The sequence below is a fragment of the Nerophis ophidion genome, linkage group LG08 (assembly GCF_033978795.1).
Source record: "Nerophis ophidion isolate RoL-2023_Sa linkage group LG08, RoL_Noph_v1.0, whole genome shotgun sequence".
Classification (NCBI taxonomy): domain Eukaryota; kingdom Metazoa; phylum Chordata; class Actinopteri; order Syngnathiformes; family Syngnathidae; genus Nerophis; species Nerophis ophidion.
Window position 1 is genome coordinate 57,174,915 of NC_084618.1, and position 18,293 is coordinate 57,193,207.

Below are 18,293 nucleotides of genomic sequence, written 5' to 3' on the forward strand. Positions count from 1 at the left end.
GGGTGGTGGTTCCTCTCTTTAAGAAGGGGGACCGGAGGGTGTGTTCCAACTATCGTGGGATCACACTCCTCAGCCTTCCCGGTAAGGTTTATTCAGGTGTACTGGAGAGGAGGCTACGTCGGATAGTCGAACCTCGGATTCAGGAGGAACAGTGTGGTTTTCGTCCTGGTCGCGGAACTGTGGACCAGCTCTATACTCTCGGCAAGGTTCTTGAGGGTGCATGGGAGTTTGCCCAACCAGTCTATATGTGCTTTGTGGACTTGGAGAAGGCATTCGACCGTGTCCCTCGGGAACTCCTGTGGGGAGTGCTCAGAGAGTATGGGGTATCGGACTGTCTTATTGTGGCGGTCCGTTCCCTGTACGATCAGTGCCAGAGCTTGGTTCGCATTGCCGGCAGTAAGTCGAACACATTTCCAGTGAGGGTTGGACTCCGCCAAGGCTGTCCTTTGTCACCGATTCTGTTCATAACTTTTATGGACAGAATTTCTAGGCGCAGTCAAGGCGTTGAGGGGTTCCGGTTTGGTGGCCACGGGATTAGGTCCCTGCTTTTTGCAGATGATGTGGTCCTGATGGCTTCATCTGACCGGGATCTTCAGCTCTCGCTGGATCGGTTCGCAGCCGAGTGTGAAGCGACCGGAATGAGAATCAGCACCTCCAAGTCCGAGTCCATGGTTCTCGCCCGGAAAAGGGTGGAGTGCCATCTCCGGGTTGGGGAGGAGACCCTGCCCCAAGTGGAGGAGTTCAAGTACCTAGGAGTCTTGTTCACGAGTGAGGGAAGAGTGGATCGTGAGATCGACAGGCGGATCGGTGCGGCGTCTTCAGTAATGCGGACGTTGTACCGATCCGTTGTGGTGAAGAAGGAGCTGAGCCGGAAGGCAAAGCTCTCAATTTACCGGTCGATCTACGTTCCCATCCTCACCTATGGTCATGAGCTTTGGGTCATGACCGAAAGGATAAGATCACGGGTACAAGCGGCCGAAATGAGTTTCCTCCGCCGTGTGGCGGGGCTCTCCCTTAGAGATAGGGTGAGAAGCTCTGCCATCCGGGAAAAACTCAAAGTAAAGCCGCTGCTCCTCCACATCGAGAGGAGCCAGATGAGGTGGTTCGGGCATCTGGTCAGGATGCCACCCGAACGCCTCCCTAGGGAGGTGTTTAGGGCACGTCCAACTGGTAGGAGGCCACGGGGAAGACCCAGGACACGTTGGGAAGACTATGTCTCCCGGCTGGCCTGGGAACGCCTCGGGATCCCCCGGGAAGAGCTAGACGAAGTGGCTGGGGAGAGGGAAGTCTGGGTTTCCCTGCTTAGGCTGTTGCCCCCGCGACCCGACCTCGGATAAGCGGAAGATGATGGATGGATGGATGGATGGATGGTCCTGTCCAGCAGCTCATGCAAATCATATTGTTAATGTAGATTACTTTTTTGCACACTCTTGGCATTCTCTTGATGAGCTTCAAGAGGTAGTTACCTGAAGTGGTTTTCACTTCACAGGTGTGCTTGAAGGTCATGGAGAGAATGCCAACAGTGTGCAAAGCAGGGGCGCCCATGAAAAAGATGGCGCTTATATGGCAGCATATGTTGTTCCAAAACCTGTATGTACCTTTCAGCATTAATGTTGCCTTGGGCACTAATACAACCCCATACCATCACAGATGCTGGCTTTTGAACTTTGCGTCGATAACAGTCTGGATGGTCCGCTTCCCCTTTGGTCCAGATGACACAATGTCGAATATTTCCAAAAACAATTTGAAATGTGGACTCGTCAGACCACAGAACACTTTTCCACTTTGCATCAGTCCATTTTAGATGATCTCAGGCCCAGAGAAGCCGGCGGCGTTTCTGGATGTTGTTGATAAATGGCTTTCGCTTTGCATTGTAGAGCTTTAACTTGCGCTTACAGATGTAGCGACAAATTGTATTTAGTGACAGTGGTTTTCACGTTCGGAAGACTATGTCTCCCGGCTGGCCTGGGAACGCCTTGGGGATCCCCCGGGAGAAGCTGGACGAAGTGGCTGGGGAGAGAAGTCTGGGCTTCCCTGCTTAGGCTGCTGCCCCCGCGACCCGACCTAGGATAAGCGGAAGAAGATGGATGGTTTTCTGAAGTGTTCCTGAGCCCATGTGGTGATATCCTTTAGAGATTGATGTCGGTTTTTGATACAGTGCCGTCTGAGGGATCGAAGGTAACGGTCATTCAATGTTGGTTTCCGGCCATGCAGCTTACGTTGAGTAATTTCTCCAGATTCTCTGAACTTTTTAATGATATTATGGACCGTAGATGTTGCAATCCCTAAAATTTTTTGCAATTGCACTTTGAGAAACGTTGTTCTTAAACTGTTCGACTATTTGCTCACGCAGTTGTGGACAAAGGGGTGTACCTCGCTCCATCCTTTCTTGTGAAAGACTGAGCAATTTTTGGGAAGCTGTTTTTATACCCAATCATGGCACCCAACTGTTCCCAATTAGCCTGCACACCTGTGGGATGTACGAAAATAAGTGTTTGATGAGCGTTCCTCAACTTTATCAGTATTTATTGCCACCTTTCCCAACTTCTTTGTCACGTATTGCTGGCATCAAATTCTAAAGTTAATGATTATTTGCAAATAAAAATGTTTATCAGTTCGAACATCAAATATGTTGTCTTTGTAGCATATTCAACTGAATATGGGTTGAAAATTATTTGCAAATCAATGTATTCCGTTTATATTTACATCTAACACAATTTCCCAACTCATATGGAAACGGGGTTTGTACATATATATATATTTCTACGTTAGGTCAGGAAAAAACAGGCTATATCGGGGGTGTCCAAACTTTTTCCACTGAGGGTCGCTCACGGAAAAAATAAAGCATCTGGGGGCCATTTTGATATTTTTCATTTTCAAAACAAAACAGAATATATGGATTTTTTTAAATGTATTTTACCTTTAGGGGTCCCGGGGACCATAAAAGGTCTTAGTCATTATAATGTTAAAAATAAGTCAAATTATTATTTTTTATTTAACGATTACAATAAATCTCCATATCAACGTCAAGTTAAAAAAAAGTTGTATGGCTTTTCTGTCAAAAAGAACTTACATTTTTATTGTAAAACTAAAATACACAGTATTTAGTAATAAGATCCCTAAAAGATAAATAATGCAGGACACCATTGATTTTAATTATTTATTATTTTTGAGTAATCACAGTGAAAAGATAAATACATCCATCCATCCATCAATTTTTTACCGCTTGTCCTTTTTAGGGTCGCTGGAACCTATCTTAGCTGCATTCAGGCGGTAGGAGGGGGGAGGGGGTACACCCTGGACAAGTCGCCACCTCATCACAGAAGATAAATACAGTACCAATAAATATATTTGGGATCCAAAGGGTGCCCCACTAATAAACTGATACATTTTTACTGGGTTTTTCTTTTACTTTCAACACCTAAGTTACGAGATCAACTTCAGATATATCTGTCAATTTTACGTTTGAAATGTTATTCTGTTTGTTTTATGCTCTTTTGTCAAATGAATCGTTGATGTTTTTATATGGCATCTACACAATATACCGTATTTCCTTGAATTGCCGCCGGGGCGCTAATTAATTTCAAACCTCTTCTCACTCCTGCGCTTACCAAAGGCATGCGGTAAAAGTAAGCATGCGCTAATTAGTTTAAAACTTCTTCTCACTCCAGCACTTACCAAAGGTATGCAGTAAAAATTTGAGTGTGATGTAAGCTTGGACCTTAAATGCCTACTGAAACCCACTACTACCGACCACGCAGTCTGATATTTTATATATCAATGATGAAATCTTAACATTGCAACACATGCCAACACATGGTTTAGTTTACTAAATTGCAATTTTAAATTTCCCGCGAGGTATCCTATTGAAAACGTCGCGGAAGGATGACGCTTATGTTGACGCGTGCTTGTGACGTTATTGGTTGGATCGGACATTTTAGCCCAGCATTGCTCACGGCTAAAAGTCGTCTCTTTTCATCGCATAATTACACAGTATTTTGGACTCTGTGTTGCTGAATCTTTTGCAATTTGTTCAATTAATAATGGAGACTATAAAGAAGAATGCTGTTGGTGGAAAGTGGTGGATTGCAGCTGCCTTTAGCAACCGAAACACAGCCGGTGTTTCTTTGTTTGTTGTGAAGCTTTAACACAGAGCGGTCAAGCGAACATGTTTCTCTACCACATGTCAACCAATTGTGATATTAAGTCGGCTCTTACCGGAGACTTGAGTGGATTATGCGACCTTCTCCTTCAGCTGTCAAAAAGGCAGCTGTGATCTTGGCTCCTCCATTGGCTTTTCTCAGAGACACTGGCGTTCACCGCAGCCCTCCGACTTTCAGGTATGAATGTATAATCTCACTAAAACAATATAATGTGTCTAATAACATCTGAAACGCTCCCACTGCCGCCGCCTGGAGCCGTCGCCTTTCCTTTTTTTTTTTTTTTTTTTTTTTTAGTGCTTCAGTGTAACTTTCCTCATCCACAAATCTTTCATCCTTGCTCAAATTAATAGGGAAATCGTCGCTTTCTCGGTCTGAATTGCTCTTGTAGCTGTTGGCTATGATTATAAACAAAGTGAGGATGTGAGGAGCCCTACAATCTGTGATGTCACGCGCACATTGTCTGCTACTTCCGCTACAGGCAAGGCTTTTTTATAAGCGACCAAATGTTGCAAACTTTATTGTCGATGTTCTCTACTAAATCCTTTCAGCAAAAATATGGCAATATCGCGAAATGATCAAGTATGACACATAGAATGGATCTGCTATCCCCGTTTAAAAAAGAAAATCTCATTTCAGTAGGCCTTTAAATCCTACTGAATAGCTCTTAATCTTCTTCCCTTTATGCGATTTCAAATTACCGGTATTGAAATCAGCCTCCTCCATTTTGAAAATGATGACAGGGGAAGTGTCACTCGTGACGTCACGAGATTGACCAGGTGGTAATGCTAAGCATGCGCTAATTATTCTGGGAAGCGAGTTTGACCCGGCAGTAATTCAAGGCAGCTATATGCCCTGCGGCAATTGAAGGAAATACGGTATGCAATATTTTGCGCAAAATACGTTTTAAAGTGAAATATTTGAAGTAACTGGAGCCTTGAAAATAATTCATTAAAACATGGATTTTTTTAGTCTTTTTTTTTTTTTTGAGCAATGGCAAAAAATTAAAAAAAGAAAGACAAAATAAAATAAAAAAAACAGCCTCCATGGCAGCTTTGTGTCAACCTTTTCTCATTAGATTTTTTGAATTTTTGTTTATTTTTTGCAATAACATTTCAGCATTTCCAGAATGTACGGGCTTCACGGTGGCAGAGGGGTTAGTGCGTCTGCCTCACAATACGAAGTTCCTGCAGTCCTGGGTTCAAATCCAGGCTCGGGATCTTTCTGTGTGGAGTTTGCATGTTCTCCCCGTGAATGCGTGGGTTCTCTCTGGGTACTCCGGCTTCCTCCCACTTCCAAAGACATGCACCTGGGGATAGGTTGATTGGCAACACTAAATTGGCCCTAGTGTGTGAATGTGAGTGTGATTGTTGTCTGTCTGTCTGTGGTGGCCCTGCGATGAGGTGGCGACTTGTCCAGGGTGTACCCCGGCTTCCGCCCAATTGTAGCTGAGATAGGCGCCAGCGCCCCCCGCGACCCCAAAAAAAGGAATAAGCGGTAGAAAATGGATGGATGGATGGGCATTTCCAGAATGTGTGGTGGGCCGCACTTTGGACACCCCTGGGCTACATCATACCTACAAGCCTGTTTTGCGGGTTTCTCTGATAAACACACCAAAAACTTATCAAAATTGTGACTATGATGCAAAAAAAATATGACATTTTTATTTTAGAGTATTGTTTTGTTTTTCTATAGATCAAACATGAAAGGTCCATAACATAACATGGATGTAATCCAACAAAACCACACAGTTACAAAAGAATGAAGAATAAGGGATGTTTGCTACCAGCTGCACAATATTCCTCACGTCACGTTTACCAACATGCGACTGATTATGAACAGAAACACGTTCACGGCACTGTCGCAGACCTTGTGCTTCTGCGTTTTACGACTTTAAAAAGCTGTGCAACGAGGGGAGAAATGAAAAAAAAAAAAAAAGTAAACAGGGGGCATTTACACAGAGAAAATTGAAAGCAGAGCTGGGAGTGCATAGCCCAAACATGTACACCACAGCCACTGGAACACTGTGGAGGAGTCGCAAGGTCACAATAGCAACCGGGAAAAAAATTAAGGTATGTACAATGCTTTGTTATTCACTTATTCACACTTCCTTCAAGTAAAGCCGGACTGTTACCGTGTATTCATAAAAAGACAATCCACCTGTCTGTAATGACAGATATACAAATGGCTGACCTTGTAGAACCATTGTCATCTGAAGTGTGCCCAAAAAATGGCACAAATGAAATGGATGACATGTTTCTCCCGGTCAAAAATAAATAGTTCAACATTTTAAAAATATATGTAGTGTATTAGTAAACGGCTACAGCCAAGCACTAGCTTTTAAGGGCAGCAATTAGCTCAGGTGACGCTAACAGCACTTAAAGGCCTATTGAAATGAGATTTGCTTATTTAAACGGGGATAGCAGGTCCATTCTATGTGTCATACTTGATCAGTTCGCGATATTGCCATATTTTTGCTGAAAGGATTTAGTAGAGAACATCCACGATAAAGTTCGCAACTTTCGGTGCTAAGAGAAAAGCCTTGCCTCTACCGGATGTCGCAGACGATGACGTCACATGTTGATGGCTCCTCACATATTCACATTGATTTAAATGGGAGTAGTCACGCCAAATGTCTTCCCCCCTACAAAAACCTTCCACCCCCATTTACTTCCGGGGTCATGATTAATACAGGCGTTTTGTTAACGCTATATTATAAAAATATAACGCTATATCATAAAAATACAGACGTTTTGTTAACGTTATATTATAAAAAAATTAAAAAAAACAATTTACAAACACAAGCTTTGGGATGACATTAGAGGAAACGTGACCCCGGAAGTAAATGTTTCATCCCATAGCTTGTGATTGTAAATAGTTTTTAAAATTTTTTTTTTAAATATAGCGTTAACAAAACATCCGTATTTTTATAATACAGCGTTGTATTTTTATAATATAGCGTTAACAAAACGTCTGTATTAATCATGACCCCGGAAGTAAATGGGGGGGGGGGGGGGGGGGGGGGGTTATAGGGGGGAAGAAATTTGGCGTGACGGCTCCTCACATATTCACATTGATTTTAATGGGAGCCTCCAAGAAAAAGTGCTATTCGGACCGAGAAAACGACAATTTCCCCATTAATTTGAGCGAGGATGAAAGATTCGTGTTTGAGGATATTGATAGCGACGGACTAGAAAGAAAAAAAAAGTGAATAAACGCGAAAAAAAATAAACGCGATTGCATTGGGACGGATTCCGATGTTTTTAGACACATTTACTAGGTTAATTCTGGGAAATCCCTTATCTTTCTAATGTGTTGCTAATGTTTTAGTGAGTTTAATTTTACCTGAGAGTCGGAGGTGTACGTCTACGAGTGTCTTGACGCCAATGTCTCAGGGGAGTCAACGGCAGCTTTATGGAGGGCACAAGCTCAGCTGAAGCGACTGTTTACCACAATTTTCTCACCGAAACCTGCTGGTTGACATTCCGTCGTGATTCATGTTTGCTTGACCGCACTCTGATCCATAGTAAAGTTTCACCTCCAGGAATTTTAAACAAGGAATCACCGTGTGTTTGTATGGCTAAAGGCTAAAGCTTCCCAACTCCATCTTTCTACTGTGACTTCTCCAATATTAATTGAACCAATTGTAAAAGATTCAGCAACACAGATCTCCAAAATACTGTGTAATTATGCCGTTAAATCAGACGACTTTTAGCTGTGTGTGTGCGCTGCGCTCATACTTCCTAAAAACCCGTGACGTCTTGCGTATATGTCATCATTACACAACGTTTTCAAGACGAAACTCCCAGGAAATTAAAAATTGTAATTTAGTAAACTAAAAAGGCCGTATTGGCATGTGTTGCAATGTTAATATTTCATCATTGATATGTAAACTATCAGACTGCGTGGTCGGTAGAAGTAAGGCCTACTGAAACCCACTACTACCCACCGCGGAGTTTCTTGTTGAAAACGTTGCGGAATGACGACGCGTATGATGACGCGTGCGCTTGGCGTCTAGAGTTGGAGGGAACATATTAGCGCAGCACCACTAGCGGCTAAAAGTCGTCTCTTCTCATCGCGCAATTACACAGTATTCTGTACATCTGTGTTGCTGAATCTTTTGCAATTTGTTCAATTAATAATGGAGAAGTCAAAGTAGAAAGATGGAGGTGGGAAGCTTTAGCCTTTAGCCACACAAACACACGGTGTTTCCTTGTTTAAAATTCCCGGAGGTGAAGCTTTACTATGGATCAGAGCGGTCAAGCGAACATGGTTCCCGGCCCCTTGTCAACCAGCAGGTTTTGGTGAGAAAATTGTGGTAAAAAGTTGCCTCTTACCGGAGCTCAGCGGAACTTCTGTCGTGCTGCTGCTGCCGTGACTAATTCCCTCAGAGATTGGCATCAAGACACCCGTGGACACACTCCTCCGACTATCAGGTACTATATAATCTCACTAAAACACTAGCAACACAGTAGAAAGATAAGGGATTTCCCAGAATGATCCTAGTAAATGTGTCTAAAAACATCTGAATCGCTCACAATGCAATTGCCTTTTTTTTTTTTTACTTTATTTATTTTATTTTATTTTTTCTAGTTCTTCGCTATCAATATCCTCAGCCACAAATATTTCATCCTCGCTCAAATTAATAGAGAAATTGTTGTCTTCTTGGTCCGAATAGCTCTTTTTGTTGGAGGCTTCCAATATAAACAATGTGAGGATGTGAGGAGCCCTCACACGGGTGATGTCATCATCTGCGACTTCCGGTAAAGGCAAGGCTTTTTTATCAGCACCAAAAGTTGCGAACTTTATCGTCGATGTTCTCTACTAAATCCTTTCAGCAAAAATGTGGCAATATCGCGAAATGATCAAGTATGACACATATAATGGACCTGCTATTCCCGTTTGAATAAGAAAATCTCATTTCAGTAGGCCTTTAATTACTATGAAAAATAACTCAAATGCGTCGGTCACGTTCTGATAAATTAGGTAAAAACTATAGATAAAACCTTTGCTTAAGAGATGCTTGTATATTTTTGATTAAAATGGTAGTCGGCAGACATCTCATTAAGTTAAGCTAAGCTATGTGGTGCTAATGATTTCCTAATTCCTAGCTTTAGCATTCCTTTTTTAAGATTTTTATTTTTTTCCAAAATGTTGAATCATCGTCCATCATAATAGGATATTATATGTACACGTTTAATAAATATATCGTACTTATATCTAGGCTCAAAGTCATTTATGAACACATTATCTGATGAATAATGTTTCCCAGTGCTTAAAATCAAGCACCTGAAATAACAGTACTTCTACACAATTGGTATATCTCAATTGTTGTTGTAGATAAAGTGCTCAATCTTGTTTGTAGTGTCTGCCTGCCACCATCCATGTGTCATTTTGGCACTTTGGTTTTGGAGATCAGACTCTGCTGGTTCTACCAGGCCAGTGGGGAGGACAATCTGGGACTTCTAGGGTTTTCTGGAGTCTGGGTCTCACTGAGAGCTCTCTGAAACAACAAAAGAAACGATCCAAACATTGAACACATTTTTCTGAAATATCGCCACCACACACGGGTGAGACTAAATAAGATGCTTTGAATAGATAACGGCCACAGTTCTGATTCTTTCGCTCACCTCAAATTTGTGAATAAACTCTGCAAAAATACCAAAAAAGGCCTCTGTGCTGGTGGACTTGCTGTCTTCTCCAAAGAAGGAGACCACTTTGGAGAACTCCTCCATTGCTCGGCACTGCAGGGACTCCAGAGACTGGATGGCAGGGTGGCTGTTCTCCAGAAAGCTCTGTTAGACAACAAACGTCAAGCATTAACAGATTTGACAGTGTAGTGTAGTTACTTCAATCAGCTAATTAATGCATAGCTTTATTTTTGTGTTAGTTATCAGAATTATAAACCAAAATGGAGGTGAAAGTAGGAGTATTTTTGTATAATTTAATATATTTAATAAAATGTAAGTCATGAATCCAATGGACAACATTGGAGCATCCATTTAACGTTATGTAAATGTACAAATTGAAGCTGGATTAGGACCATTTGGCATTGGTGGAGGTCTGTGCTTGCCTGAGCTGGAAGTACAGGGTCTTTGATGACCACAATGTATCCCACTGGGCACCCCCCTTGTGTTTATGACACTTGTAAAGTGCATGCAATGTTTAGGTACAGTTTAACATTACTTTTCTAAAACTCCATCTTTTGTATGATGCTGTTGTCTATAAAATTGTTCACAAAAACACAGTTTCGTACAATGCCTCAGTTATCGTACACCCAAACATTGTGTGTCACAATGTAATCCGTTCATCCATGTATCATTCCGCGGAATGGAGTGCTTCAACATAGACTTAGTCCCTGTGCTTTTTTTTTAAAGAGTGCGACTGCTAAATAACCCACCATGGGGCCAAACAAAGTTGCGAATGTCAGCACTTTGACAAAGAAACACTACTGGATCCAGGAAAGAACACAGAGGGTCAACAATAGTCTTCAATAAAAGGTAAAAGTCATAATAAATATTTTGTCATTATGTAAATGGTAAATGGGTTATACTTGTATAGCGCTTTTCTACCTTCAAGGTACTGAAAGCGCTTTGACACTATTTCCACATTCACCCATACACATACACATTCACACACTGATGGCGGGAGCTGCCATGCAAGGCCCTAACCACGAACCATCAAGAGCAAGGGTGAAGTGTCTTGCTCAAGGACACAACAGGCGTGACGAGGTTGGTAGAAGGTGGGTATTGAACCAGGAACCCTAAGGTTGCTGGCACGGTCACTCTCCCAACCGCGCCACGCCGTCCATGTCTTTTACATTTATAACTGAATGTATTTTGCTTTGTTTTCTGCTAGTAAAACTATAATCAATCCCTCCACGATGTTCCAATCGTGCCAGTTCACACAAATTCAAACAATCCATGTGTATTCAGCTTGCTCTAGCACTTTGTCCAATGCCGAAACTTTGCCGCATATTTTAGCTTATGAGCATAATTTTCCCCAATGGAATTTGTCTCTTCAGCAGCGCTCAAACGCATACATCAATTGTCTAATCAAAATGTATGTTTGTTTATTGTGTAAACAAAGAAGGTACAGTAACTTGTTACAATATACCAACTCTTTATTAATCAAACGGCACAATTGTCCTCTCACGAGGCTCAGACTTACTTCTTGTTATTGTCTACTATTAACCTTCAGGGTAATTTAGTATATAAACATTTATCAACTCTACTGGTGTCTTGACTTACTAGATTACATAAATGTATGTACAAACCCCGTTTCTATATAAGTTGGGAAATTGTGTTAGATGTAAATATAAACGGAATACAATGATTTGCAAATCCTTTTCAACCCATATTCAGTTGAATGCCACTACAAAGACAAGATATTTGATGTTCAAACTCATAAACTTTATTTTTTTTTGCAAATAATAATTAACTTAGAATTTCATGGCTGCAACACATGCCAAAGTAGTTGGGAAAGGGCATGTTCACCACTGTGTTACATCACCTTTTCTTTTAACAACACTCAATAAACGTTTGGGAACTGAGGAAACTAATTATTGAAGCTTTGAAAGTGGAATTCGTTCCCATTCTTGTTTTATGTAGAGCTTTGGTCGTTCAACAGTCCAGGGTCTCCGCTGTCATATTTTACATTTCAAAATGCGCCACACATTTTCGATGGGAGACAGGTCTGGACTGCAGGCGGGCTAGGAAAATACCCGCTCTCTTTTACTACGAAACCACGCTGTTGTAACACGTGGCTTGGCATTGTCTTGCTGAAATAAGCAGGAGCGTCCATGATAACATAGCTTGGATGACAACATATGTTGCTCCAAAACCTGTATGGACCATTCAGCATTAATGGTGCCTTCACAGGTGTGTAAGTTACCCATGCCTTGGGCACTAATGCACCCTCATACCATCACAGATGCTGGCTTTTGAACTTTGCGCCTATAACAATCCGGGTGGTTATTTTCCTCTTTGTTCCGGAGGACACCACGTCCACAGTTTCCAAATATAATTTGAAATGTGGACTCATCAGACCACAAACCACCTTTCCACTTTGCATCAGTCCATCTTAGATGAGCTTGGGCCCAGCGAAGCCAGTGGCGTTCCTCTGTGTTGTTGATACATGGGTTTTGCTTTGCATAGCAGAGCTTTAACTTGCACTTACAGATGTAGCGACCAACTGTAGTTACTGACAGTGGTTTTATAAAGTGTTCCTGAGCCCATGTGGTGATATCCTTTACACACTGATGTCTGTTTTTGATGCAGTACCGCCTGAGGGCTCAACGGTCCGTAATATCGCTTACGTGCAGTGATTTCTCCAGATTCTCTGAACCTTTTGATGATTTTACGGACCGTAGATGGTAAAATCCCTAAATTGCTTGCAATAGCTCATTGAGAAATGTTGTTCTAAAACTGTTTGACAATTTGCTTACAAAGTGGTGCCCCTCGCCCCATCTTTGTTTGTGAATTACTTAGCATTTCATGAAAGCTGCTTTTATACCCAATAATGGCACCCACTTTTTCCCAATTAGCCTGCACACCTGTGGGATGTTCCAAATAAGTGTTTGATGAGAATTTCTCAACTTTATCAGTATTTATTGCCACCTTTCCCAACTTCTTTGTCACGTGTTACAGGCATCTAATTCTAAAGTTAATGATTATTTGCACGAAAAAAAAATGTTTATCAGTTTAAACATCAAATATGTTGTCTTTGTAGCATATTCAACTGAATATGGGTTGAAAATGATTTGCAAAATCATTGTATTCCGTTTATATTTACATCTAAGACAATTTCCCAACTCATATGGAAACAAGGTTTGTACGTATGTTATATATGTTTACATGTATGCGTACATGTGTATATCCATCCATCTGTCATTTTCTGCTTATACGAAGTCGGCTTGCGGAGGCAGTAGCCTAAGCAGAGAAGCCCAGACTTCCCTCTCCCCTGCTACTTTGTCCAGCTTGGGGATCCCAACGCATTCCCAGGCCAGCTGGTAGACATAGTCTCTCCACTGTGTCCTGGGTGTTCAGGCTGCAATACATATTGCGATAAAGTTTTTAGGCCGTATCGCCCATCCCTACATGTGTCCCAGTTTCCCAAAGATGGAGACCATGCTCTGCTTCAAAATATCACCGAACATGTTATTCGGGCTTCTCTCAATGAACTGCAGTGCCCCACCACCGTATTTTTGTTAACTTACGCTCATGACGGAAGAAAAGCGGTCCTCAGAGGTGAGGGGGATCTTCAGGCATGCTGCTCTGATGTCTTGGATGGTGGTGTGAAGGTCGCTTAGCTCTGTGGTTACCACCCTGTGGTTCACTGGTTCAAGAGAAACCAGCATAAATTCATAATTCCTACAGTACCATCGAAATGAGCAGACAAGCTTATTCTATTCTCATCTTATACCTTTGGCCGCCAGAGGAACTGCGGTGAGGTCTCTGGAAAAGTTGAGCAGCTCTGGGAAATGTTGGCACAGAGACTTTGCCAAAATGTGGAGAAAAGTGGATTTACCGTCCACCGTTTTGGTTGTGCTGAGCTGGCAAACACAATGTAATGATCAAACCAAACCAATCAACCCAGAGAGTGGGACTACATGGTCTGAGTGTAGCTGGTACCTCGGTGAGAAAGTTAATCTTAAAACTGGTGGTCCTGTGGCTCTTGGGTTGGCCGTTGTTCAGGTAATTTCCCATCGCAAGTACAAACTGTAGGAAATAGCAAGTAACAAATCATAATACCTCTCGAAAGTATGTACTTTGTCTTCTCAGTAAACAATAGTGTAGAAATTAAACATTGATATAACTTAGGGTTGTGCGATATTGATAATCAATCAAACAATCAATCAAAGTTTCTTTATATAGCCCTTAATCACAAGTGTCTCAAAGGGTAGCAGCAGCATTGATATGACCAATGCTGCCCCTGTATATTTGGGATTGGATCGATAATATTCAAAACTAATGTAGTGCTTATCACATTTTAACAGAAGTGTGTATGGACCATTGGTACAGCAGAGCGTAACCAGATATTGAGTTATAAAGTAGATTATTAATAAATTTGACAATGTAATACATCTGGAAATGACGCAATATGTTAACGCATATGTCAGCAGGAAATGTTTCTATTATCATCCATCCATCCATTTTCAACCGCTTATTCCCTGTCGGGGTCGCGGGGGGCGCTGGCGCCTATCTCAGCTACAATCGGGCGGAAGGCAGGGTACACCCTGGACAAGTCGCCACCTCATCACAGGGCCAACACAGACAGACAGACAACATTCACACTCACATTCACACACTAGGGCCAATTTGGTGTTGCCAATCAATCAACCTATCCCCAAGTGCATGTCTTTGGAAGTGGGAGGAAGCCGGAGTACCCGGAGGGAACCCACGCATTCACGGGGAGAACATGCAAACTCCACACAGAAAGATCCCGAGCCTGGATTTGAACCCAGGACTGCAGGAACTTCGTATTGTGAGGCAGACGCACTAACCCCTCTGCCACCGTGAAGCCCTCTATTATCATTCATATATAAAATAATATGTTGTGATGTATATCGTCATAGCAGAAGGCTGCATTACATATCACGATACAGCTTTTAGGCCGTGTCGTCCATCCCCACATGTGTCCCAGTTTCCCAAGGGTGGAGACCATGGTCTGCTTCAAAATATCACAGGAAATGTTGTTCGGGGTTCTCTCAATGAACAGCAGTGCAGCCCTAGACCATAACACTATACTTTCTGCTACTACTACAACCACTACTCACTTGCATTGCCAGCCTTTCAAAAATAATTGTTTGGGTAATTTTTAGTAGCCCATAACTCTTTAATACAACACAATGGTTGCATAAATGTGAGGAGTTTGCTGTATATACTATTTGTACATGGGTGAAACCTGCACTGTGTTTTACCTCAAGAATTTTAGCCAGTTTTCTGCTGGTCTTCAGCTCCACTGAGGCCTTGTAGATGCAATCAAAGGCCACTTTCATCTCCTCCGTCTTTTCTTGCAAGGTGGTCTTAAAGTGGAGGCTCCGCAGACGGGTCTTATACTCGGGCACCATAAGCATCTGCAGCATTGCACCGAACTTATGTATACATTTATTCTATGTGTGTGTATTATATTCTGGGTAGTTTATTACCTGGAAACTGAACTGGTCGGGCTCACTCAGTTTGGCCGGATCTTGCTCAAACTGCTCGTACTGTTTGACCTCATCCTCGTCGGGGGCGTAGAGCAGCAACTGCTTGATGTGGGCGGGCTCCAGTCTGTCCGTGGTCATGTCCATTAGGACCTGGCGAAGCTCGGCAGGGGAAAGCTTCAAATGGGCCACGAGGATGGCTGAAGGAGGGGGTGGAGTTGGAGAAGTTACAGTAAGAATGACAGTCCCTTATTGGTAAAAGCCTTTGGAATTTTAGTCAGGCCCTTGAGGTACATTACCGCTGTCGCTATGGCAACAACCCAATGCATTCAGGTTGTCACGACAACAGCAATTAAAAGCATTAAAAATAAAAATATAGTCCGCCACTAGCAATTATATCTTTAAAGCAGTGCTTATCAAATATTTTCTGTTACGCCCCCTCTAGGAAGAAAACAATATTGCGTGCACCCCTGCCCCCCACTCTCCATTGTGACTATAAATAGTATAAAATGTCTATAAAATTGTTATAACTGTACCTCTGCATAACATTGTAAGCTTATTAACATTAAAGGGAACAACACAACGGTCTTTCTTTGTCTCCCATCGTGGTTACAGTGAAACCAAGTACCACATATGCTTCAACATATATGGCAAAAAAAGCATGTTCCCTGAGATCACACTCGCCCCCCCCTGGCATCTCACCGCCCCCACCACCCAGGGCCTGCCCCACTTTTTGAGAAGGACTGCTTTAAGGGAACAATGCATATCTGAAAGAAAAACAATTAAACCATAAGTGAGACCACAGTGAGAAAACAGTTCTGCCTCCTACTGTCTCCATAGCAACATATATCTAGCTAACTGCAGCTAAATAAAGGACCAAACTATGAGAAAGATCTCTCAGCGTGATGCAGTGCAGTACCACACAATTGTAAGCCACGACGATTATACTTGTCTAGCGCTTTTCTACCTTCCAGGTACTCAAAGTGCTTTGACACTATTTCCAAACTCCCCTATTCACACACACATTCACACACTGATGGCGGGAGCTGCCATGCAAGGCCCTCACCACGACTCATCAGGAGCAAGGGGGAAGTGTCTTCTTGCATAAGGACACAACGGACATGACTTGGATGGCGGAAGCCGGGGATCGAACCATGTTAATGGCACGACCGCTCTACCAACCGAGCCACGCCGTCCTCATTTAGTATTGTTTATAACTATGAATATAGTGTACCTGGGGTTTACAAGTGCTTTACTGTACTTACATGCATTGTAGGCTTTCTTGTGTGACAGGATCTCCACAACGTCTTTTTTTTTTAAGTTCTCGGACAGGAAGATGGGCTCTGGAGGAGACACTGGGCATTTTAACAACAGTGTGAGGATGGGTTCTCCAGGCACCAGGGATCGATCATACACACACATACACACACACACATTTCAAGATGATGTGTTTATTAACCCAGTTCTTTCATGGGACTCTCTTGAGGCCACCATTGATAAATACGATTTGTCTTTCTTGTGGCAGAACTGTGCTATTAGTGGATACTGGGTGGGGGAACATGGTGCCTTATGGAAAATGGGTGAATGTCCACAGTACTTTATGGAGAACAGCAGTGACTGATATGACTGTAAAAGTACAAGCAAAACAAGGCATGTCATTGAACATATAAAGTCACTCAAATGTTAATGTATTCGTATGACTGCATGGCAGGAGTGTCCACAATTACAGTGAGGAGGGGTAAATAGATATCCAAAAACATCTTTACTTTGAGGTTTACTGACATTTTCTGCCAATAATGGTTGTGTGTTGAGTTATTTTGAGAGAACAGTGATGGCTGTTCACGGACTACTTTACATTGTGTGAAAGGGTTTTTACTTTAGTGTTGTCGCATGAAAAGATATGACTAAGATTGAGTAATATGGACGATATATGATACACATTTACCAGGGGTAGTCAGTGATGAGATTCTAATTCTATTTTCATATCATGATTGGCACATACTGATGACACATTGGAGCTGTGTCCCAAATTTGATAGGGACAAGCTGCAACAAACATGTCCTCAACGCAACGCATATGCACTCTTGCTTGTGCAGTTAATGTACCTCCACAGTACAAAGTCACTTCCAAGGCCCTCACCTACATGGAGGCAAATCAAGTTTTTATCACTAGAGGATTGAGGATGAACAACAGCTAAACACACTATAATACACAAGAGGATACAAAAAGCCATGCTAAGCGAGAGCTTTTGAATGCAAACAGAGGTAGGGGGAACGATACAAATGGACAGTAACTGTACCAAGTATAGTATCATTATTTGGTCTATACTAAAGTGATTAGATCGATATTTTTCTGTTTTTTTTTGTTGTTGTTTATAAACTCAAGACACAACTCCCTAGACACAGGAAGACTTCAAGGGGAAAACAAATGATTCAAATCAGAGTCAGTAGTAATTTTTGCTTATGTTTATGTACCTCGCACTATTGATTTTAGTTGACTCAAAATATTTCATGTAATAAAAGGGAATATGGAAATCATTGAAATATTTCATTAACATTTTTACACCACTGTCTTGTGTTTTTGTCTGATTGATAATTCACTGATCTTGAAAATTTGAAATATCAGGATTAGTATAATCATTCATTCCACTATAACTCCTTGACATTGGATCAATAACCACATTTGTCATATTACTCCAAAATAATGGTAAATCGCCAAAAAACAAATAAATGCTTAGTACATTTTAACAGTACATTAGGAAGTTGATTAATAGTTTTGTGAAATGAATGCAACCGGAAATGATGCAGTATGTTATCGTATACATCAGCAGCCAAATTATGAGACTTTGTACAGTAACATGTTTTGAAAGTATTCTATTATCATTTATATACCAAATAATAAAATCATATATTGTGATGTAAAGATTTATCACAAGAGGCTGCAATATAGGTCATAATGCCAATCCCTACATATTAGAGATGCGCGGA

The 18,293-nt window shown here is 41.8% G+C and overlaps 1 protein-coding gene and 1 long non-coding RNA gene across 5 annotated transcripts in view; one reads left to right on the plus strand and one right to left on the minus strand.

Moving 5' to 3' along the window:
• The first annotated feature begins 6,147 nt into the window (after positions 1-6,147).
• The window catches only part of LOC133558001 (uncharacterized), a 66,440-nt gene continuing 54,294 nt past the window's right edge, over positions 6,148-18,293 (plus strand). The window contains exon 1 of the long non-coding RNA XR_009807881.1: positions 6,148-6,232. This is a non-coding gene — a long non-coding RNA (uncharacterized LOC133558001). The remainder of the gene's footprint in view (positions 6,233-18,293) is intronic.
• Positions 7,789-18,293, minus strand: part of grid2ipb (glutamate receptor, ionotropic, delta 2 (Grid2) interacting protein, b) — a 58,268-nt gene continuing 47,763 nt past the window's right edge. For 2 of the 4 annotated variants that reach the window (XM_061909034.1, XM_061909032.1), the window contains 8 exons: positions 16,572-16,649; positions 15,310-15,506; positions 15,082-15,237; positions 13,793-13,879; positions 13,584-13,713; positions 13,378-13,496; positions 9,791-9,955; positions 7,789-9,663 (listed from right to left, as the gene is read on the minus strand). In XM_061909034.1, the coding sequence (XP_061765018.1) occupies positions 9,592-9,663; positions 9,791-9,955; positions 13,378-13,496; positions 13,584-13,713; positions 13,793-13,879; positions 15,082-15,237; positions 15,310-15,506; positions 16,572-16,649 (1,004 nt within the window). In that variant the 3' untranslated portion in view covers positions 7,789-9,591. Of the gene's footprint in view, positions 9,664-9,790; positions 9,956-13,377; positions 13,497-13,583; positions 13,714-13,792; positions 13,880-15,081; positions 15,238-15,309; positions 15,507-16,571; positions 16,662-18,293 lie in introns of all 4 variants that reach the window. The other 2 variants (XM_061909033.1, XM_061909031.1) reach the window with 1 other exon arrangement.